Genomic DNA, 24,009 nt, shown 5'->3' on the forward strand with positions numbered 1-24,009 from the left:
GCCTCACAGCGCTAGGGACCCGGGTTCAATTCCAGCCTCTGGCAACTGTCTGTGCGGAGTTTGCACATTCTCCCTGTGTTTGCGTGGGTTTCCTCTGGATGCTCCGGTTTCCTCCCACAGTCCAAAGATGTGCAGGTTAGGTGGATCGGCCATGCTAATTTGCCCGTAGTTTTCAGGGGTGTGTGGGTTATAGGGGAACAGGTATAGGTGGGATGCTCCAAGAGGCGGTGTGGGCTTGTTGGGCCGAAGTACCTGTTTCCACACTGTAGGGAATCTAATCTGATCTAATCTAATCTAAACATCAGAACTGCCACTGATGTTTAAGCAGACTATAGAAAGACAGTAATTGTATAAGAAGAGGTTAACCTAAAATTGATGCATATAATAGGTATAATTTGAATCGGTTTATTACCTTTTTTCATTATTTTCTGACCGGAAGCCCCGCGTGACAAAGTAGCATGCACATAAAGCCAAAGAATCATACAGAACAGAAACAGACTCATTGATCCAACCAGTCCATGCCAGACATAATCCCAAACTAACGTAACCCCACCTGCCTGCTCCTGGTCCATACCTCTCCAAACCTTTCCTATTCATGTGCCTATTCAAATGTCTTTTAAATGTTGTAATTTTACCCACATCCACCACTTCCTCTGGAAGTTCATTTCACATGCAACTACCCACTGTGGGGGGGAAAAAAATTGCTTCTCATGTCTTTCTTAAATCTGTCTCTCCTTGTCTTAAAAATGTGTCCCCTTGTCTTGAAATCCCCCATCCAAGGAAAAAGACAACCACCATTAACTCTATCTCTCCCTCTCTATTTTATAAACTTCTATCAGGTCACCCCTCAATCTCTTACACTCCTGTGGAAAAAGTGCAGCCTTCCTTTGTAATTCAAAACTTCCATATCCAGCAACATCCTGGGAAATCTCTTCTGAACCCCTTCCAGCTTAATGATATCTTTATTACAAATGTGCGACCAGAACTGGACACAGTATTCCAGAAGAGGCTTCACCAGTGTCCTGTACAACCTCAACATGACTTCCCAATTTCTATACTTGCAGAAGTGAGCAGTGAAGGCAAGCGTGCCATTTGCCTTTTTAACCACTCTGACTATATGTGATGCAAACTTCAAAGAGTTATTTACCTGCACTCTTAGGTGCCACTGTTCTACAACACTACCCAAAGGCTCAGCCATTAATTGCGTAAGCCCTATCCTTCTTTGTTGTACCAAATGCAATATCTCACATTTACCCAGATTGAACTCTGTCTACCATTTTTCAGGCCATTGACTCATTTCTTAAAGATCCCTTTATAATCTTAGAAAATCTTTATTCACTATTTTGGTGTCATCTGCAAACTTCCTAACTGTGTGCTTTGTACATTCTCATCCAAATAATTTATGTAAATGACAAACAAAAGAGGCGCCCAGAACCGATCCCTGTGGAACACCACTGGTCACAGGCTTTGAATACAAAAAGCAACCCTCTATCATTACTCCCTGTCTCCTGCCGTGAAGCCAATTATGTGTCCAACTGGGAAGTTCATCCTGAATCCCATGTGATCTAACTTTACTATTCAGTCTACCATGTGGAACCTTGTCGAACACTTTACTAAAATCCAAATAAACAATCCAAATGTAAGGATTCTCTCATATGCTGAATGTATTGCACTGAAGTCTCTGATATGATATGTGTAAATCTCTAGACATCTCTTTTAAAATAAAAACTCCATGATTTGCCCTAAAAAGTCTTGGGGCTGTTTTTTAGTATTGTTGTGATTATAGAATCGTAGAATTCCTACACTGTGTGGGAACACACCATTCAGCCCAACAAGTTCACACCGACCCTCCGAAGAGCATCCCACCCTCCTGCCAGTAACTCTGCTTTTCCCATGGCTAATCTACCTAACCTGCACATTATTGGACTGTGGGAGGAAACTGGAGCACCATGGGGAAATCCCACGCAGACACAGGGAGAATGTGCTGACTCCACACAGACAGTTGCCCAAAGTGGGACTGAACCTGGGTCCTTGGCACTGTAAGGCAGCAGTAATAACTGCTGTGCCACCAATTATATTTTCTTAAGCATTAAAAACAAATTTGCATGCTTTCGCATGGAACAAGGCCAACGCTGGTTTGACACAAGTGTTGTTTGAATGGTCCAACAACCTTTTGCACACTAGACATTTCTTATTGAAAGCAAAATTACAACTGTTTTGTTATGCATTAAATCTTAATAGCATCAAATAACACACTGATAATAGCAGATTATGCTGTAAAAGTTCAAGTTTTTTTAAGTTAACTTAATTAGGATGCTCTCCATTTTAAGTGTCCATTACGGGCACAAGGCTGATGCCTGGACTCTCGTTGTGGATTAGCCCAGAGTTTACCTTTACCTGCAGGCTCTGGCATGTTAACAAAAATGTCATTATCTAGATGTGTGTGTTTTTCAGGGTCTAGTTTTCTTCCTTGTCTTTCCTTTTTTTTGTAAATATCCCTATGTTTGAAGGACTGAAATGATTACAGGAATTGATTGAGGAATGTCTGCTTAGTAGTCGATATTTAGTATAGTGAAGATAGTCTACAAATGCTTATACAGTGCAGAGGAATTCCAACATTCTAACCTGCTATACTTTTGTGTTTCCCATTTTGCCATTTCAAGGATAAAAGATGAGGCCAAAATGTATGACATGAATGGGGCACAGAATTTGAATAAAATTAAATTACCCATCATTATCTTAATTCCATTCTCTTCTCATCCAGACTTGGTTTGGATGCCTTCTGCAATGTTAGAGGATATTGAATGGAGAAGCTTTAAAGAAAAACAAATTGATGACTTAGATCCATAGTGTCAAAGAGTTATATAGCACGGATACAGATCCTTTGGTCCAACTCATCCACATTCCACTCTGATCTGGTCCCATTTTCCAGTATTTGGCCTACCTCCCTCGAAATGCCTCTTAGTCATGTACCCATCCATGCGCCTTTTTAATGTTGTATCTCTACCCACCTCCACCACTTCTCTGGTAGCTCATTCCATACATACACCATCCTCTGCATGAAAAAGTTATCCTCAAGTCCTTTTTAAATCCTTCCCCTTTCATCTTAAACCTATGCCTTCCAGTTTTGGACTTCCCTACCCTGGGGGAAAAAGCCTTGGCTACTCACCCTATCCGTGCACCTCATGATTTTATAAAGCTCTTTATCAGGTCACCCCTCAGGCTCTAATGCTCCGGGGGGAAAAAGCCCCAGCCTATTCATCCTCTCCTGATAACTCAAATTCTCCAAGTCCAGGCAGGATCCTTGTAAGTGAGAGATAGTGGGAACTGCAGATGCTGGAGAATCCAAGATAATAAAGTGTGAAGCTGGATGAACACAGGCCAAGCAGCATCTCAGAAGCACAAAAGCTGACTTTTCGGGCCTAGACCCTTCATCAGAGAGGGGGATGGGGAGAAGGTTCTGGAATAAATAGGGAGAGAGAGGGAGGCGGACTGAAGATGGAGAGAGACATTTTTCCATCCCCACCCTTGTCTGCCTTCCGGAGAGACCACACTCTCTGTGACTCCCTTGTTCGCTCCACACTCCCCTCCAACCCCACCACACCCAGCACCTTCCCCTGCAACCACAGGAAGTGCGACACTTGCCCCCACACCACCTCCCTCACCCCCCATCCCAGACCCCAAGATGACTTTCCATATTAAGCAGAGGTTGACCTGCACATCTGCCAATGTGGTATACTGTATCCATTGTACCCAGTGTGGCTTCCTCTCCATGGGGAAACCAAGAGGAGGCTTAGGGACCGCTTTGCAGAACACCTCCACTCAGTTCACAAACAACTGCACCTCCCAGTCGCAAACCATTTTAACTCCCCCTCCCATTCTTTAGATGAAATGTCAATCATGGGCCTCCTGCAGTGCCACAATGATGCCACCCGAAGGTTGCAGGAACAGCAACTCATATTCCGCTTGGGAACCCTGCAGCCCAATGGTATCAATGTGGACTTCACCAGCTTCAAAATCTCTCCTTCCCCCACGCATCCCAAAACCAGCCCAGTTCGTCCCCTCCCGCCCACTGCATCTCACAACCAGCCCAGCCTGTCTCTGCCTCCCTAACCTGTTCTTCCTCTCACCCATCCCTTCCTCCCACCTCAGGGCGCACCTCCATTTCCTACCTACTAACCTCATCCCACCTCCTTTGACCTGTCCGACTTCCCTGGACTGACCTATCCCCTCCCTACTTCCCCAACTATACTCTCCTCTCCACCTATCTTCTTTTCTCTCCATCTTCGGTCTGCCTCCCCCTCTCTCCCTATTTATTCCAGAACTCTCTCCCCATCCCCCTCTCTGATTAAGGGTCTAGGCCCGAAACATCAGCTTTTGTGCTCCTGAGATGCTGCTGGGCCTGCTGTGTTCATCCAGCTTCACACTTTATTATCTAGCAACCTTCTAAGTCTTTTCTGCACCTCTCAAGTTTTAAACAACATCTTTCTTATAAAACAGTGACCAGAAATGTACACGGCGTAATAAAAGTGACCTCACCGATGTCCTTAATAGGATATATAGCTATGTAGCTACAATATGACATCCCAACTTCATACTTGATATTCTGACCAATGAAGACAAGTGTGCCAAACACCACCTTTACCCTGTCTACCAATGACTTCACTTTCACGGAGCTATGCACCTGCCCCCTTGGATCTCTTTGTTTAGCAACACTCCCCAGGGTCCTACCATTAGCTGTAAAAGTCCTCCTCTAGTTTGCGTTAGCAAAATGCAACACCTCACACTTATTTAAATTAAACTTCATCTGCCACTCCTCAGTCCATAAGCCCATCTGCCCAAGGTCCCATTGTACCCTGAGATAATCATCTTCATTGTCCACGAAACCATCTATTTTGATGTCATCTAAGTTTACTAACAATGCCTCCTATATTCATATCCAAGTGGTTTATGTAAATGAAGCAAAACAATGAACCCAGCATCAATCTTTGTGGCACACTGCTGGTCACAAGTCTCTAGTTCGGAAAGCAACCATCTATCACCACCTTTTATTTTCTAACTTCAAGCCAACAAGTTTGAACTTGAACTTGTTGGAAAATAATCACGTGAAAAGTAACACAAAATCTTTATAGAGATAACCATAGAGTCATACATCATGGGAACAAACCCTTCGGTCCAACCAGTCCATGCTGAACATAATCCCAAACTAAACTAGCCCCACTGCCTGCTCCTGGCCCATATCCCTCCAAACCTTTCCTGTTCGTATATCCATCCGAATGCCTTTTAAACATTGTAATTTTATCTGCATCCACTACTTCTTCAGGAAGTTCATTCAAAAATTTCATCATGTCTTTTTTTTTTAAATCCCTCTCCTCTCACCTTTAAAATATGCTCCCTAGTCTTGAAATTCCCCATCCTAGGGAAGAGACAACTACCATCAACTCTAAATATACCTTTTATTATTTTATAAACTTCTATTAGGTCACCACTCAACCTCCTATGCTCCAGTGAAAAAAGTCCCAGCCTGTCCATCCTTTTCTTATAACTCAAAGCTTCCATGCATGGCAGCAAAGTGTGGAGCCGGATGAACACAGCATGCCAAGCAGCATCTTAGGAGCACAAAAGCTAATGTTTCAGGCCTAGACCCTTCTGGTAAATCTCTTCTGAACCCTCTCAGCTTGATAATACCCTTCCTATAACTGGCTCACCAGAACTGGACATAGTATTCCAGAAGAGACCTCACCTATGTCATGTACAACCTCCACATAATGCTCCATCTCCTATATTCAAAGGGCTGAGAATGAAGGCAAGCGTGCCAAATGCCTTTTTAACCATCCTGTGTATATCTGATGCAAACTGGAAAGAATTATGTACCTGTACCCTTAGGTCGCTATGCTCTACAATTCTGCCCAGGGCACTTCCATTAATTGTAAAGACCCTACCTTGCTTTGTTGTACTGAAATGCAATACCTTGCATTTATCCAGATTGAACTTCATCTGCTACATAAGATATGAGCAGGAGGCCATTCAACCTTTTGAGCCAACTCTGCCATTCATCATGACCATGGCTGATTGTCCAACTCAGTAGCCTAATCCTGCTTTCTCCCCATAACCCTTGATCCAATTCACCTGTAGGGCTATATCTAGCCGCCTCTTGAATACATTCACTGTTTTGGCATCAAGTACTTCCTGAGGTAATGAATTCCACAGGCTCACCATTGTTTTTGGGTAAAGAAATGTCTCCTCATTTCCATGCTAAAAGGTCTACCCTGAATCCTCCAGCTGTGACTCTTGGTTCTGGAGACACCCACCATCGGAAACATCCTCGCTGCATCTATCCTGTCTAGTCCTGTTCGAATTTTACAACTATATGCGACTTCCTACCCACCCCTGGCCCCCCACACGTTTGTATGAACTCCTGCGGAAAGTATTCTTAATCTTGCCAATCTCTCCTCCTCTGTCAGTCCCGCCATCCCTGCAATCAGCCTGGTAAACCTTCACTGCAATCCCTTGAGAGCAAGAGCATCCTTCCTCAGGAAAGGAGATCAAAATTGCATATAACATTCTGGGTATGGCCTGACCAAGGCCCTGTGTAACTGCAACAGCACATCCCTGCTGCTGTACTCAACCTCTCGCAATGAAGGCCAACATACCATTTGCCTTCTTTACTGCCTGCTGCACCTGCATGCTTACTTTTGACAACTGGTGCAAAAAGACACCTAGGTCCTGCTGCATATTCCCCTCTCCCAATTTACAGCCATTCAGGTACTAATATGCCTGCTTGTTTTTGTTTCCAAAGTGAATAACATTGCATTTATCCAAATTATACTGTATCTGCCATTGATTTTCCAACTCACCCAACCTGTCTAGATCATGCTGAAGAATCTCTGCATCCTTATTTCACCCTCCCTCTCAAATTGGTATCGTCTGCAAACTTGGAGATGTTACATTTTGTTGCCTCATCCAAATCATTATCATATTTATCATGTATAGTTGGGGTCCTAGGACTGATTCCTGTGGCACCCCACTAGTTAATGCCTGCCAATTTGAAATGGACCCATTAATTCCCAAGTTGTGTTTCCTCTCTGCCAAACAGTTTTCTATCCATTACAATATACTTGCTCCAATCCCATGTGTTTTAATCTTGCACAGTAATCTCTTACATGGGACTTTTTGACACAGATTTTCTGAAATTCCAAACATACCAGATCGACTGACTCCCCCTTTGTCAACTCTATTAGGTATACCTTCAAAGACTTCCAACAGATTTGTCAAACATGATTTCCTCTTCATAAATCCATGCTGACTCGACCTGATCCTCCCACTTCTTTCTAAATGCTCTGCTATAAAGTCCTTGATAATGGATTCAAGAATTTTCCCCACTACCAATGTTAGACCTACTGGCCTATAATTCCCTGTATTTTTTTCTCTGCCTCCCTTTTGAATATTGGAGTGACATTAGCTAGCCTCCAATCTATTGGAAGTGTTCCACAGTCCGCAGAATCCTGGAAGATGATCACCCCTGCATTTACTATTTCTAGAGCCACTTCCTCAAGTGCTCTGGGATGTAGATTATCAGACCCTGGGGATTTATCTGCCTTCAGTCCCATCAATTTTCCCCGCATTTTCCGCTAACATTGATCTGCCTCGATTGTTCCCCCTCACTAAATCTTGCATTGTCTCACATTTCTGGTATCTGATTTGTTCCCTTATTTTGTGAAGACAGAACCAAAGTATGCATTCAGTTCCTCAGGTATTTCTTCGTCCCCTCTAATACGTTGCCCTATTTCTGTCTGTAGGGTACCTACATTGGTGAAGGCAAATCTGATTCTCTTCACGTACCAAAGAAACTCTTAGTGTCAGTCTTTATGTTTCCTGCAAGCTTGCTTTCGTATGGTATTTTCCCCTTTTAAATGAATCACTTGGTCCTTCTTTGAATTCTAAACTGCCCCCAATCCTCAGATTTTTCTTGGAGAATATGTATGCTGCTTCTTTAGATCGAATGCTATCTCTAATTTCCTTGGAAAGCCATGGATTAGGCCTCTTACCCATTTTGCATTTGTACCGGACAGAAATAAACAGTTGTTGCAGTTCCCTCTTGTGTACCTTGAATGTTTGCCGCTGCCTATCTGCTGCCATCCCTTTAGGTAACTTTCCCCAATCTATCATGGCCAGTCATGTCTCATATCTTCATAATTTCCTTTATTAAGATTCAGCATCCTAGCCTCCGAATCAGCTACCTCACTATCCATCTTGATGAAAGTTTCTACATGATATGGTCAGTCATCTCTAAGGGGTCTCGCACAGCAGGATTCCCTTCTCATTACACAGTACTCAGTTTAAGAAGGCCTGCTGTCTAACTGATTCCTCCGCATATTGGTCAAGAAAACCACCCTGTATACGCTCCAGGAATTCCTCCTCTATGGCATTGTGGCTAATTTGATTCGCCTAATCTATGTGCAGATTAAACACTCTTGATCATCTTATCTTGCATTCCCTTATCACATGCATCTCTAATTTCCTGTTTAATGCCATTCCCAACATCACTATTGCAGTTTGGATGTTTATTTGTGATACCCACTAATCTGCTTTGCCCGTTGTTATTTCTCATCTCTACCCATACAGACTCCACATTGTTAGAACTAATATCCTTTTTTACTATTGTGTTAATTTCCCTTTTAACCAGCAATGCCTCTCCACCACCTCTTCCTTCTTGCCCGTCCTTCCTAAATACTGAATGCATTGGGACGTTCGATTCTCATCCCTGCTCACACTGCAGCCATGTCTCTGTAATCCCAATTATATTGTACCCTGTTTACATCTATCTGCGTGATTAGTTCATCCACTTTATTGCTGATGCTGTGTGCATTAAAGCAGAAAGTCTTTAAGCTCGTGTTTTTAATATTATTTGTCTCACCCTTATTTTTCTCAATATCCCTGTTTGAATATTGTCCTTGGTTTCTCTGCCTTTCACTTTTCTTAATCATTTTTCTATCTTTTGTTTCAGTTCTTGCTCCTTCCTCCTCTGACTCCTTAAATAGGTTCCCATCCCCCTGCCATATTAATTTAACCACCACCCTGCAGCTGCTGTTACAAATATTCTCCCTAGGACATCAGGCCCAGTCCTGCCCAAGTGTAACCCGTTCAATTTTTATAAGTTTCATGTCCTCCAGAACCTGTTCCAATGCCTCAGGAATCTGAGTCCCACCCCTGATACCATCTTTTCAGCCATGTATTCATCTGATATATCCTGTCATTTCTAAGTGACTAGCACATGGCACCAGTAGCAATCCCGAGATCACTATTTTTGAGGTCCAATTTCTTAACTTTCTTCCTAGCTTCCTGTATTCTGCCTTTAGGATCTCATCCCTTTTTCTTACCTATATCATTTTGTACTGATGTGTACCAAGACCACTGGCTGTTCACCCTCCCCCTCCAGAATGCCCTGTACTTGCTCCGAGACATCCTTGATCCTAGCACCAGGGATGCAACATAGCATCCTGGAATCTTGTTTCTGCCCACAGAAATGCCTGTCTATTCCCTTTACAGTTGAATCCCCTTTAACTATTGCCCTGGAATACTTTTTTACCCCTCCCCTCTGCAGCAGAATTAACTATGGTGCAACGAGTTTGGCTGCTGCTTTCCCCTAAGATCATTCCCCTCAACAGTATCCAAAACAGTATATCTGTTTTACAGAGGAATGGCCACTGGCGATTCCTGCACTACGTGCCTATCTGTCTTGCTCTGTGAAAAGGCCACTGACCCGAAACGTTAACTCTCACTTCTCTTTCCCAAAGATGCTGCCAAAGCTGCTGAGCTTTTCCAGCAACTTTTGTTTTTGCTCCTGATTTACAGTATCGGCAGTTTTTTTTCAGCTTTTATCTCTCTTGCTCTGTCTGGTGGCCACCCATTCCCTTCCTGCCTGCAGAATTTGAGCCTGATGTGAGACCACTGAGACCACCTCTCTATACATGCTATCTATGATGTTCTCTGCTTCACGGGTGCTCCACAGTGTCCCCAGCCGCTGCTGCAGCTCTGAAACTTGAGCTTTCAGGAGCTGTACTGGAGACACTTCTTATGCAAGTGCTGACCTGGGGGATTGGAACTGTCCCTGGCAGCCACATGGAGCAAACCAAGAGTTTGAATTCATCTGCCATGGTTTACCTCTTTTAATTAAACCTTGGAGATGCTAATTTGATCAAGATCCTGTTGTAATCTTAGGAAACCTTCACTGTCTACTGCACCACCAATTTTGGTGTCATCTGCAAACTTACTAACCATGCCTTCGATATTCTCATTCAAATCATTTATATAAATGACAACCAAAAGAGGACCATGAACTGATCCCTGTGGAACACTGCTGGTAACAGGCCTCCAGTCCAAAAAGCAAACCTCTACCATCACTATCTGTCTCTTGCCATTTGCTAATTATGTTTCCAATTGGCAAGTGTACTCTCAATCCTATGTGACCTAACTTTAGTAATTAGTCTATTATGTAGAACCTTGTCAAAGGCTTTACTAAAATCCAAATGAACAATGTCTACTGCTGTGCCAGCATCAATCTTTTTGGTAACTTACTCAAAAAATTTAATCAAATTTGTGAGTCACGATGAGATGGTACAAAATGTAATTTGAATGCTGAAAATAGCTTCTCATTTTGCCAAATGTTGAAAGATGGAACACATGGATTTTATAAATAGTTTGTGTTTTTGGTTGGAGTTGCAGTCTGCTGAGATTTTCCCATGTTTTTCACCAATAATTCCCCAAATGTGGGGCCAGTCTGAAATTTTTCCATCTGTTCTTGAATATATCTGCTGTACCTTGGATATCACACAGAATGAAATGGTTTACTGTTTTAAACTTTTCACTCTGAAGCCCTTTTATCCTGTACTTTCATCAATTTATTGAAACAACAGGAAGGTTTTTCTCTTTTATTGAATTAAACAAGTGTCATGTGTCAATGGAACTAAAGGAAACTATAGGTCAGTAAACCTAAACTATTGAAAGCAATTCTGAGGAATGGAATTAATCTTCCTTTGGAGAGGCCTGGATTAATTAAGAACAGTCAGCATGGTTTTGTTAAGGGGAGGTCGTGTCTGACCAATTTGATTGAATTTTTCTAATGGAGTTCAATGGATTTGGCATAATCTATTTGGACTTCAACAGGGCACTTGAAAAGGTCCTGAATGGGAGACTGATGGTGAAGATAAGAGCCTATGGGATCCGAGACTGAGTGGCATGAAACAATGGCTGATGGTTGAGGGAAATTTTTGACTGGAAATTTATGTCTAGAGTGTTCTGCAGGGATCATTATTGAGGCCCTTGCTTTTTGTGGCAAATACAAATGAAATATACTTGAATGGAGAAGGGTTGATCAGTATGATCGTGGATAATACAGAAATTCGTTGAGACTGTAAAGAGTGAGGAGGATAGCCTTAGATGTGGGAGGATATTGACAGGCTGGTCAGTGGTAAATAGGTAATAAAATGTGAGGCTGGATGAACACAGCAGGCCCAGCAGCATCTCAGGAGCACAAAAGCTGATGTTTTGGGCCTAGACCCTTCATCAGAGAGGGGGATGGGGTGAGGGTTCTGGAATAAATGGGGAGAGAGGGGGAGGCGGACCGAAGATGGAGAGAAAAGAAGATAGGTGGAGAGGAGAGTATAGGTAGGGAGGGGATAGGTCAGTCCAGGGAAGACGGACAGGTCAAGGAGGTGGGATGAGGTTAGTAGGTAGGAGATGGAGGTGCGGCTTGGGGTGGGAGGAAGGGATGGGTGAGAGGAAGAACAGGTTAGGGAGGCAGAGACAGGTTGGACTGGTTTTGGGATGCAGTGGGTGGAGGGGAAGAGCTGGGCTGGTTGTGTGGTGCAGTGGGGGTAGGGGACGAACTGGGCTGGTTTAGGGATGCGGTGGGGGAAGGGGAGATTTTGAAGCTGGTGAAGTCCACATTGATACCATTGGGCTGCAGGGTTCCCAAGCGGAATATGAGTTGCTGTTCCTGCAACCTTCGGGTGGCATCATTGTGGCACTGCAGGAGTCCATGATGGACATGTCATCTAAAGAATGGGAGGGGGAGTGGAAATGGTTTGCGACTGGGAGGTGCTGTTGTTTATTGCGAACCAAGCGGAGGTGTTCTGCAAAGCAGTCCCCAAGCCTCCGCTTGGTTTCCCCAATGTATAGGAAGCCACACCAGGTACAATGGATGCAGTATACCACATTGGCAGATGTGCAGGTGAACCTCTGCTTAATATGGAAAGTCATCTTGGGGCCTGGGATAGGGGTGAGGGAGGAGGTGTGGGGGGCAGGTGTAGCGTTTTCTGCGGTTGCAGGGGAAGGTGTCGGGTGTGGTGGGGTTGGAGGGCAGTGTGGAGCGAACAAGGGAGTCACGGAGAGAGTGATCACTCCGGAAAGCAGACAAGGGTGGGGATGGAAAAATGTCTTGGATGGTGGGGTTGGATTGTAGATGGCGGAAGTGTCGGAGGATGGTGCGTTGAACCCGGAGGTTGGTGGGGTGGTGTGTGAGAACGAGGGGGATCCTCTTTGGGCGGTTGTGGCGGGGGCGGGGTGTGAGGGATGTGTTGCGGGAAATGCGGGAGACGCGATCAAGGGCGTTCTCGACCACTGTGGAGGGAAAGTTGCGGTCCTTGAAGAACTTGGACATCTGGGATGTGCGGGAGTGGAATGCCTCATCGTGGGAGCAGATGCGGTGGAGGCGGAGGAATTGGGAAGGCCTCCCCACCTATACTCTCCTCTCCACCTATCATCTTTTCTCTCCATCTTCGGTCCGCCTCCCCCTCTCTCCCTATTTATTCCAGAACCCTCACCCCATCCCCCTCTCTGACGAAGGGTCTAGGCCCGAAACGTCAGCTTTTGTGCCCCTGAGATGCTGCTGGCCTGCTGTGTTCATCCAGCCTCACATTTTATTATCTTGGATTCTCCAGCATCTGCAGTTCCCATTATCAGTGGTAAATAGGTTTCTGTTCTGTGAGATGATGCACTTGGGCAGGACAAGTAAAGCAAGGGAATGTACGTTAAACAGTAGGACACTGCGAAAGCACTGAGGATCAGTGGGCCGTAGTGTACAGAGGAGGTTTACCAGAATGTTTGACCTAGTGCTTATTATCACTTGTCCATTAATCTGGACACCTATTCAGTGTTTTGGGGACAGGAGTTCAAATCATGGCAGATGTTGCCATTTCAATTGAATACAATTCTGAAATTCATAGTTCAGTGGTTACAATGAAATTGTTGTCGATTGTCAGGGGGGCGAAATCTGATTCACCAATGTTCTTTACAGAAGCAACCTGTTGTCCTTACCTGCTCTGGACTACATGTGACTCCAGGTCCACAACAATGTGCGTGGCTCTTAACTGCCCTCTGGCAATTAAAGATGGGCAATAAGTGCTGGCCTGGCCAGCGATGCCACCTAATAAAAAAATAAAAGTTGCCTGTGTTTGAGCGTTTTGGTGAAGTGTGATTGGATGGATTGGATTTGTTTCCTTGGAGAAGTGGAATCTGAGGGTGTACGTGATTGGGATATATTTTAAGGCATAGATAGGGTAGACAAGCAACTTTTCCCCTTGGTGGAGGGATTACTGGCTTGAGGGCATATGTTTAACCTAAGAGGCAAGAGATTTAGAGGAGATGTGAGGAATTTTTTTTCCCCACCCAGAGAGTGGTGGCTGTCTGGAACTCGCTGTCTGTACAGATGGTAAAGGCAGCAACCCCCATAACACTTAAGAATTATTGAGGAGTACACTTGTGATGCCAAGGCACATAAGTCTGTGGTTCAGTGCTAGTAAAAGGAACTAAAACAGTTGAGTGCTTGTTTTTGACTGGCGCGGACTCAAAGAGCCAAAGGGCTTATTCGCTGCTGTTGATTGATTCTACGTCTGTATAATTTTGTTGCCCCAAAGATGACCTTTGACTTTTTACATTCACTGTTGTGATTGTTGCAGAGTATTATGATGACACTCTAATATGGTTTCACATGACTCCCTGATAGAAACTGCAGACGCTGGAGAAGCTGAGATAACAAGGTTTAAAACTGGATGAACTCAACAGGCCAAGCAGCATCAGAGGAGCAGGAAAGCTGACGTTTTGGGCCTAGACCCTCCTTCAGAAATGGGGGAGGGGAAGGGGATTCTGAAATAAATAGAATGGGGGAGGCAGATGGCAGATGGATAAAGGAACAGATAGGTGGAGAGGAGACCTCTGGAAAGACCTCAGTGGATCTTTCTCCCACTGCAACCGTCTTGTACCTGCCCATCTCCTCTCTACCTATCTGCTCCTTTATCCATCTTCCATCTGCCTCCCCCGTTCTATTTATTTCAGAATCCCCTTCCCCTCCCCCATTTCTGAAGAAAGGCCCAGACCCGAGCGTCAGCTTTCCTGCTCCTCTGATGCTGCTTGACCTGTTGTCTTCATCCAGTTCTACACCTTGCTATCTCATGACTAACTAATGTGTTGATAAATAACGACATGATTTTCCTCACATTAGCACTTTGGCTTCTTATCTTGAAATGATGTTGCCTAGCTTTAAAATAAGTGGTTAGTTTCTTGAATGAAAAATGTGTTGTATTTTCAATATGCCTATTTATCTTAAAGCTTGAAGATAAATTTTAATTGACTTTTACATGCACGTGGAAGCAAAGGTTAAATGTGGGATGGTACAGCAACGTCTTTGTGTAACTAGTGTGGACTGGAGCTTAGGAAATTAAGGGGTGACCTTATTAGAGGTTTATAAAATCATGAGTGGCATAGATAAGACGAATAACAAAGATGTTTTCACTCGGGCGGGGAAGGTCAAAACGAGAGGGCATATTTTTGATGTGCATTGAGAAAGATTTAAAAAGGGTCTGAGAGGTAGCTTTTTCACACAGAGGGTGGTTTCATATGTGGAATGACTGCCAGAAGAAGTGGTAAATGCAGATAGAGTTGAAACATTTAAAAGACATTTGGGAGGTACATGAATAGTAAAGGTTTAAAGGGATATGTGCCAAGTTCAGGCAAATAGGCTAGTCTAGTTTGGGAAACTTGGTCGGGGTGGACGTGGACAAGTTGGACTGAAGAATCTATTTCTGTGTTGTAGAATTCTGACTATATTTAACATTATTTACAGGTGGAGCAGTGGATGGGAAAGCTTTGGAAGTAGATGAGAACAGTTTAGGCGCTGCAATGTTGAATTTCATTCTTTATGGAAGACTCTTTGAATTTAGTTCAGCCAAATGGTTTGTTCATTAGCTCTTGTTACTATGGAAATTGGAGGGAAGTGCTGTTTGTGTTTCCCATTCTATTTCCACCATTAAACTTAGCCAAGTTGCTCATCAAGAAATTACATAATTTTGAACCGTGACAGGCTCAGTATTTTTACAAAAGCTGGGTTTCTTTAATCAAGAACGAATAACTGGTTTATTGCGAAAATAAGCTTATTTAATAATATTCCTGGTAAAGGCATTTGGATTTTTCAAATATTTACTCTTTTCTTTAATTTAAAGAACAAACAACCTTGTTTATAATTTAGCATCCAAGTTCCCACATAATAATAAAGCAGAAATAAATAGAGTTTTGCTTAGAAAATTTTCCTTTGTTTTAAAAATTCAAGTTGTACAGGTCAACATAATCTTTTGAAAATGATATTCATATCACATAGTTACACTTAAAAGGAATAAGAAAAATTGATTAGTATTGGTTCCATTGTTATTCTAATTCTTATCACTTGTTTGATTCAAGATACAGACAAATTGATCAAACGTCTAAATAAACTAAGAGGGCCAATTGATTCTGTGGATCAAGCTTGAGAAACATCAAGTTAATTGGACAAAATATGTAAGTGGCAGAATAATAGCAAAATAATACCATTGTCTTTGTAGTGTTGCATGTATGAGAAGAAAGATGGGAAAGTAGCAGGGGCAGACTTATTCCTTCATTTCTCCTGAAATAGCTAAGGATGAAATGGAGAGATAGTGTTCTTGGAGCCTCAGTGCCAAGAAATAAGATGTTGAACTATGGAGTCAAAAAGGTACAGTAACGTCAGAAGAACCTATGCCAAAACTCTGTTGTGTTCTGGTTGCATCGAGTAATGCGTAGTGACAATGCTGCTTCTTGCACCATTGATCCACTATTTAATTAAATTTTGATACCTAAACAGTTTCCTGTGTCATTCCTACTTATCATTGAATTTTGAACTGATTTTAGCAAATGCAAGTTAAAAAATGACTGACGAAGTCTCCACGTAACTGAATATAGAAGGGGAAAAAAGATAGGAGCTGGGACAGATGATGACCACGCTGACTGTATGTTGCTAGCATGGAATTTATCGCTTGCTACAGCAAGTGAAGTAATGCAATCATATAGAGAGGAATCTGTTGCACAGGGCTAGAATAGCAGGACAGCAATAAGGATTAGACAGTAAAACAAAAAGTACTTAAGTAATCTATTTAAGTCTGAGTGGGACTTAAATGTCTGGGAGTACACTGGCAATAATGAAGTTAAGCATGAGGGTTGCACCGATGGCCAGAGTCAGAAAAATGACAATTTTTTTATGGCGGTGTCAGAGAGACAGTAAATCTTTGTAGGACTTGAAGTTAGCAATGATGTGATCTGCTGTTTGGCCAGGCCCAGGACACACCAACAGGGCGGTTTTCTGACTTGCCTGCACCCCTCTGTGTACTGGATGCCCAAAGATGATAAGCATCGGGCTGAAGCTCAGGAAAGGATTTTTCAAATGATTAACAAGGGGGACAGTTTCCCAAAAACACTGTTAAATCATCCATGTTGCTGAATAGATTAATTTATGTGCAATGACACTAAAAATTTAGTCCAGTAGGCCCTTCTACACCAGTCCCATCTGTTTTCCCCATTATATCATCCCAATCAATTAATTAATCCCATTCAGTTGCTTAAATGCTTATTTAAAAAGCAGCCACTCATCAAAACAATATGGTTGTTTTGTTATGGATGCAAATGACTTTACAGAACCTTTCCATGATGTTGAAACCTGGTGCCTGGAATCATCTGAGCGAGAACTCAACTCAGTTAGAACAAGAAGCATGAAATATTAATGTAATTCAAACCTCATGTTGCTTCTGGCTTCCTGTAAAATGAAGAGACTATGACCTGTGTATAACTGATCCAGTTCTTCTGCCTACCCCACAGACTTGGCAGGTGGCACGGTGACTCAATGGTTAGCACTGCTGCCTCTCAGTGCCAGGGACCCGGATTTGATTCCACCCTCTGGTGACTGTCTGCATGGAGTTTGCGTGTTCTCCCCGTGTCTGTGTGGGTTTCCTCCGGGTGCCCCAGTTTCCTCCCACTGGCCAAAGATGTGCAGGCTAGGGTGGATTGGCCATGCTAAATTGCCCATGGTGTTCAGGGATGTGTAGTTTAGGTAGGTTATAGGGGGATTGGTCTGGGGGTGGAGGGATGCTCTGATGGTTGGTGTGGACTTGTTTGGCTGAAGGGCCTGTTTCCACACTATCGGGATTCTATGATCTATGATAACAAGAGATAGAAGCTTAGAAAGAAGAAGATAGGGGTAGGCCATGTGATCCATGAACCTGCCCTGACATTGAATGTGATAATGGCTGATCATTGAGTTCAATATCCAAATCCTACCCTCTCCCGTGTCTCCTCATCCCTTAGCCACAAGAGCTATGTCTGCCTTCTTGAAAACACACACTGTTTTGTCCTCAGCCACTTTCTCTGGTCGTGAATTCCACACCACTCACTGAATGAAGAAATCTGTCCTCATCTCAACCTTTAAAGGTTTACCCTTTATCCTTAACCTGCCTCCTGGTTCTGACCTTGCCGATCATCGGGAATATCTGTCGTGTACCTAACCTGTCAACAGCTTTTGCACTGGTAGTGTCTGTAATTTATTGTATGAAAGATCACCAAAATGCAGTTGTGTCCATGGACAAGAAAAATACTTGTTGCGTCTTGCACTCCAGGTCAGAAGGAACTTTTGATGAAGTTCTCTTGATTTGAGGTGAATGGAATTAGTAAATTTCCATACAAGTTTATTCGTTGATTAGTGCACTTATTGATGCCAATTATAGAGTCATGTGTTAATCTGTCAATTTTGTGCACCAAAATGATTTGTGTATATAATGTCTGACATGTAAAGCATGTAGAATTATGACTTACAAGCCTTAAAATTATATTCTATATTGTCTCTGCATGACTGAAAAGAATATACTTGCTGGTGGACCTTTTGGATATTTTCAGGTTACTTGTTGATAATCGTCTTGGGATGTTGCAGTTGTTCATCGTCTGACTTTTTTTTTGTTGGATCTGTTCTGCTCAGTGTTGACTCAGATGTACAGAACTGATGTTGCAGTCTTGAATGTTCTGGTGTTGCATCTGATAGGTTTGTTGTCTTAAGGATCATAATGCATATGTTAGTGAACCAATAATAGAAAATTCATCAATTTCAATAATGTAAAAGGTTTTCACTGGTCATCTCGAGGAGCTATATTGATATTTAAGCTGAATAATGCCAGTTGTAAATAGTTAACATATTCTGTGTGGACTATAGCACAATGTGCCAGTTTCCTGAGCACATATTGCACAGGGTGCGTAATGTGATAGTATTTACACTCAACCAGCATTGATTGTCCCTTCCTTTGGGATAAATCATTTGAGTAGAAGTAAAGGCGTCAGTTTTTCTAACAGTAGGTATGTGATGCATCAAGTTTACCACATATACTACCTAACAGGAAATTGCAAGCTTTGTTGACATGTTTGTGTGGCATGAATGGAATTTTCAAAAGCTCTTTAGTATCATTTCTTGGTGGGTTGCCATTCATGTACTTCTGTAGAACATTCTGTTTACTTTGGATTTTTCTGGGTAATTGGATTTCTCGTACACTTGTAGAACATAGCCTGAATGTGTCACCAAATGCTGGATACTATTTCAGTGGGTGCAATAAACCACATGCGCAATTTGAGAGTGGTACTGAGCCTGTTTAAGTCTACTGTAGTTAGTCTAGGGTCAAGCCCATGTAGATGGTGGTGTTGTGCTTCAATTGCTTTGAACTTTCATTCTTCATCAATTAGAACATCAGTAATTGATGGATGAAATGACAATGTCCATTTCCATAAATGTTAAGCTAAATTAGCTTCACTTAAATCATATTCTTTATCATTGTGTCATCACTTGCCTGTCACTTGCTCCATCATTTCATTGGCTGTTGTCAGTATGGTATGAACTCAAGCCTTTGTGTTGTGTAATTGACTTTGACCTTCAGTTGATCTTCTAACATTTGTAAATGTTTCTTGAATCTCTGTGACCATTGACTCCTGGCCTCCAGCGATGACTCCCAGTCTGGGGTGGCTGTCTCCTGGCCTGACTTGGCAACGTCCCGGCCTGGCATTAGCAGCTTCCTGGCATGGCATGGTAAACTCCTGGCCTGACGTAGCGGCCTCCTGTGGTGGCCTCCTGGCATGGCATGGCAATTTTCCACCCTGGCATAGCAGCCTGTCTGCCTGCTATAGCATCCTCTCAGCCCATTGTGGCTTCCTTGGCCTGGTGTGGCAGTCCGAAATGATCTCCCAGCCTCATGATTCGTAAGGTGAAGCCTGGTGTGGTCTGGAGCCAAGGCCCGGTGTGGAGTGGAGGATAAGTGCTAGCATGTTAAGGGTTTGAAAACCGTTGTTATGAACTTTTATTTCTGCAAAGCTGGACATTTTATTTCTCTGTGTTTCCAGACCTTGTAACTAAAGAAGTTGGATACCTTTGCCTTTACCAGTGCCGTCTTAGGTATAAGGTACTCATTGAGTATATATGACAATGAAGCTAATGCATTTGTTGTTCGTCTGTCTGTCGGTCTATCCATCACTTTGGGTGGGTTTTATTCTTATCTCTTCAGTGCTCAGAGTGAGAAGAAGTTTGCCGATCAGTCTTTGTCAGCTACCTACTGATTGATAAAGTAAAATTCTTGACCCTTCAGTTGTAAGAAAACGTCTGTGCTGCTTCTATGTATTGTCATCTCAGCTGTTTTTATAATCAGATATTAATAAGTTACAAGCTTCGACCTGGAGGTTGAGTTTTCACTTAAAAAGCGTGAGCTATGATGTCACATTTGTTCTGAGAGAGCCAAGGTGTTGGAATCAACCAATGACCGAACATGGTGGTCTTTTTGATATGTAAAAAAAAATTTCTCTTGGTGTCTTTTCCTCTGCTATTTATCCTAGAGTTGGTGCTGAGAGGATGGCTCTCACATATAAAACCATATCTGAGCCATTCTGGGCCTAATGTAAGCCGCCATTATTCTGAAAAGGAGCAATAGGGCTAGAGAACTCCGTGTTTAAGCACAGGCTTTCCACTTCGGTTGAATAGTCCAATATTGGTCGAGTAATAATGTGAGCTTTGAACTCTGATAGATTAATGATTGAGTGTTAGGAAGATGATGTTTCCCAATTGTTGTGCTGCTGTGACCACTTGAGCCTTCAGCATCCTCTTGCTGCCAATATCTGGCTGTCACGACTGTCTTTTAGTACACAATTACTACGACCATGATGAGCTTTTTGATGTTCTGTTTGTTACCTTGTGTAACAGAATTGAGATCTTGTTGAGTCACATATCTTGAAATTCATTCATAACATTCCTTGCATTGCTGAAATATTACAGCCATCATTTGGGTCTGAACTTACTGAGCTGACTGAAGTCATAACACTGACTCACAGACAACGGAAAGACTGAAAATAGTTTTTTACCAGAATGTCACACTGTGATGTTACGTAATTGTTTTAAAGGTTCTGGCCTGTTTAGTTTGGAAACTATGCCATTATACATTTAAAAAGTCTTGAATGACTACATATGCAGACTTGAGTGAAGTGCAGACTTTGGTTTTTTGGTTTACAAAATTGTTTTAGGTGGACAAATTATTTGCATTGAATTAGATAGGTAAGCTCTGGATCATGTTTACCAGTTATGACACCAGTTTGAACATTGGATGGTCATTTTCCAGACAATGTTAAATCTAGAAAACAGATTCTTGGTCTGTATGTTGCATTTTACTTCTGTATGTACTTTGGAATTAATTGGACCTGTGTATGAAATCACCTTTATAGGGTTACCCCATAGTAAAACTGAGAAGAACTCCGATATCCTGTGTTTAATCTTTCACTAATTTTTTTTTTAAATGCACAGGTGTTAATCTTCAGTCCAACATTATATATAGTGAACCATCACAAGTCTACATCTCCTAAATGTCACCCAGTTTCACCAATGTCTTTTTTTTCATCTCACATGGATGTCACATGCTTTACACTCATGGCCATCACATCCTGAACTGAGATTTGGAAGGAAAATTTCTGGCCCAGAGGTAGGGATATTAGTACTGGGCCATTAGATTTTGCTATGCACTCAAGTGAAAGTCAATCAGTTTTCCCCACCTATATATAATTAAACACAATTGCTATACAATTAATATTCTGAACAAAGTTTTGATTGATTAAAATTACCAGAATTGTCTATCTTTACCCCAGTTGTCCAAAGTTCCTTTGAGTCCCAGGAAACTATGTAACACCTGGTAACTGAGTAGAGCCAACCGTTTCGAAGAAGGTAGAATGATCACTGGATTTGTTGTGCATTTTTGTATAGGTTTATACTCCATTGCTTTCTGTGCTAGTGGAAGTTGCATTCAGTTTTGTAGATGAATTCATAGTGGTGTGTCCCTTTTATGCATCGTGATTTAAATTAAACAGATTGCTATAACTAGTGTATATGCATCATGCACTGTGCCTGTTGAGCTTCCTATAGCAAACGTTCATTTATTAAGTTCATAATTATATGAAGTAGTACATGTGTAATATTTGAACTCATCAATATATTAAACCCAAAATAATTTTTGAACCAATGGTTTATCTCTGCAGGTGGTAGAAGGATTTCTGAAGAATCATACACGTTACAATGATTCGAACGTTACCGGCAGTCCAGCTGATGAATGGAACATTGATGCAAGGATATACATGCTCAGCTTGCTTCCTTTTTTGATCTTCTTTGTTTTTATTCGTGATCTCAAGTACCTTGCAGTATTCTCTTTTTTGGCAAATCTCTCAATGGCTGCCAGTCTTGTTATCATCTATCAATATATTATTACGGTAAGTTTTTAAACTTGAAGAAAAAATTCAATACTATCAATTGGTTAAATTCTTTTCCTAATATTTCAAACATATATTCAGCATGTACTGTGATAATAGTCAAGCTCACTCGTAAAATGCTGTTGATTACAATTCTTGAATGCATTGTATAAATCTGCCGGCAGAACCTTATCAAACTTTTGATAATGAAGGGTGCTCCCTCAATTTCAGGTGGCATGGTGGCTCAGTGGTTAGCACTGCTCCCCACACAGCCATATTATGGAGGTAAAGGTATGCTTTAAATTGAAAAGTTGTATTTGATTGACTTTATTGTCAGGTGTGAAGCTTTGTTTACTAGCAGCATAAGAAATCACAGCAAGCAAAGGATGTACAGATCAAAAAGACTTAAGAGGCATACAGGTTACATTATTTGAGGCTAGAGTCCATTCAACAGTCTGATAATGGCCAGAAAGAAGCTATTCCTGAACCTGCTAGTGTGTGTCTTTGGGCTTCTGTATCTCTTGCCTGATGGAAGAGGTTGTTGGAGTTCATTACCATGGTGTGATGGGTCTTTGATGTAGGTTGCCTTTCCGCGACAGCAAACTGTGTGAATAGAGATTGTGGATGGAAGGCTGGCTTCCATGATGGTCTGGGCTGTGCATACCACCTTCTGTCGTTCCTTACGGCCCTGGGCAGTTATGCATCTGGGCTGTATGCTGTCAATGGCGCATGAAGGACTTTACCAACATGTCAAATTTCTTGAGCTGCCCAAGGTCGAAGGGACGTTGTTGTGCCTTCTTGACTGTCACATTTATGTGTGAAGTCTAGGACACGTCAGTTATCGCCACTCTGAGGAAGTTGATGCTCTTCACTTTCTCACCCTTAGCTCTGTGAATGTAGATGGGGACATGTTCTCCTTTCTTTCTGAAATCTATGATCAGTTCTTTAGTTTTGCTGATGTTGAGAGACAGATTGTTTTCATTGTACCATGTCACCAAGCCCTCTATGTCCCTTCTGTATTTTGATTCATTGTTAGATATCTGTCCCACTGTGGTAGTGTTGTCACCAAACTTAGATGGCAATGTGTAGAGGGAGTACAGTAGGGGGCTGAGGACGCATCCTTGGGGGGGGCTCCAGCGTTGAGCGTTATTGTGGAGGAGAAGCTATTACCTATCCTCAAAGATTGTGGCCTATGGGTCAGAAAGCTGAGGATTCAGTTGTAGAGGGCAGAGCCATGACCAAGGTCACGCAATTTTGAGATCAGTCTGCAGAGGAAAACAGTGTTGAAGGCAGAGCTGTAGTTAATGAGCAGGACTCTGACGTAAGTGTCTTTGATGTTCAGACGTTCCGGGGATAACTGCAGGGCTAGGGATATGGCATCCTCTGTGGATCTGTAATGTCGGTCGGCAAACTATAGGGGATCGAAGCAGATGGGGACACAGGAGTTGATGTGGGCCGTGACCAACTTCTCAAAGCACTTCATGATTATTGAAATCAGAGCTATTGGGCATTAATGATTAAGGCACACTGCATCTGCTTTTTTGGGCACAGTGATGATGGGGTCGTCTTGAAGCAGGGTGGTGACTTTGGCCTGTCGAAGGGAGGGGTTGAAGATGTCAGTGATTACCTTCACCAGTTCGTCCACACAAGGTCTGAGTGCTCGGCTGGGGACACCATCTAGGCCCGTCACTTTCCTTGATTGACTCCGAGGAAGACTGGTCTAACTTCTGAAGCGGTGATAGAGAACAGTTGTGTATGGGGTTGACTGGCAGGCATTGCCATGCTGGTGAGATTCGGTTCAAAGCGAGCATAGAAAGCATTGAGCATGTCAGGGAGGGATGCGTCGTTGTCCGCTATCTTACACAGTTTCATTTTATATCCTGTAATGTTGTTTTAGACCTTGCCATACTTGGTCACATGGTC

The 24,009-nt window shown here is 42.6% G+C and overlaps 1 protein-coding gene across 6 annotated transcripts in view; it reads left to right on the top strand.

Annotated features, from left to right (window-relative positions):
• Positions 1-24,009, top strand: part of LOC125453247 (neutral amino acid uniporter 4-like) — a 223,857-nt gene that overhangs the window by 56,836 nt on the left and 143,012 nt on the right. For all 6 annotated transcript variants that reach the window (XM_059646545.1, XM_059646544.1, XM_059646543.1 and 3 more), the window contains one exon: positions 21,880-22,107. In XM_059646545.1, coding sequence (XP_059502528.1) covers positions 21,880-22,107 — 228 coding nt within the window. The remainder of the gene's footprint in view (positions 1-21,879; positions 22,108-24,009) is intronic.

The sequence above is a fragment of the Stegostoma tigrinum genome, chromosome 6 (assembly GCF_030684315.1).
Source record: "Stegostoma tigrinum isolate sSteTig4 chromosome 6, sSteTig4.hap1, whole genome shotgun sequence".
Lineage (NCBI taxonomy): Eukaryota > Metazoa > Chordata > Chondrichthyes > Orectolobiformes > Stegostomatidae > Stegostoma > Stegostoma tigrinum.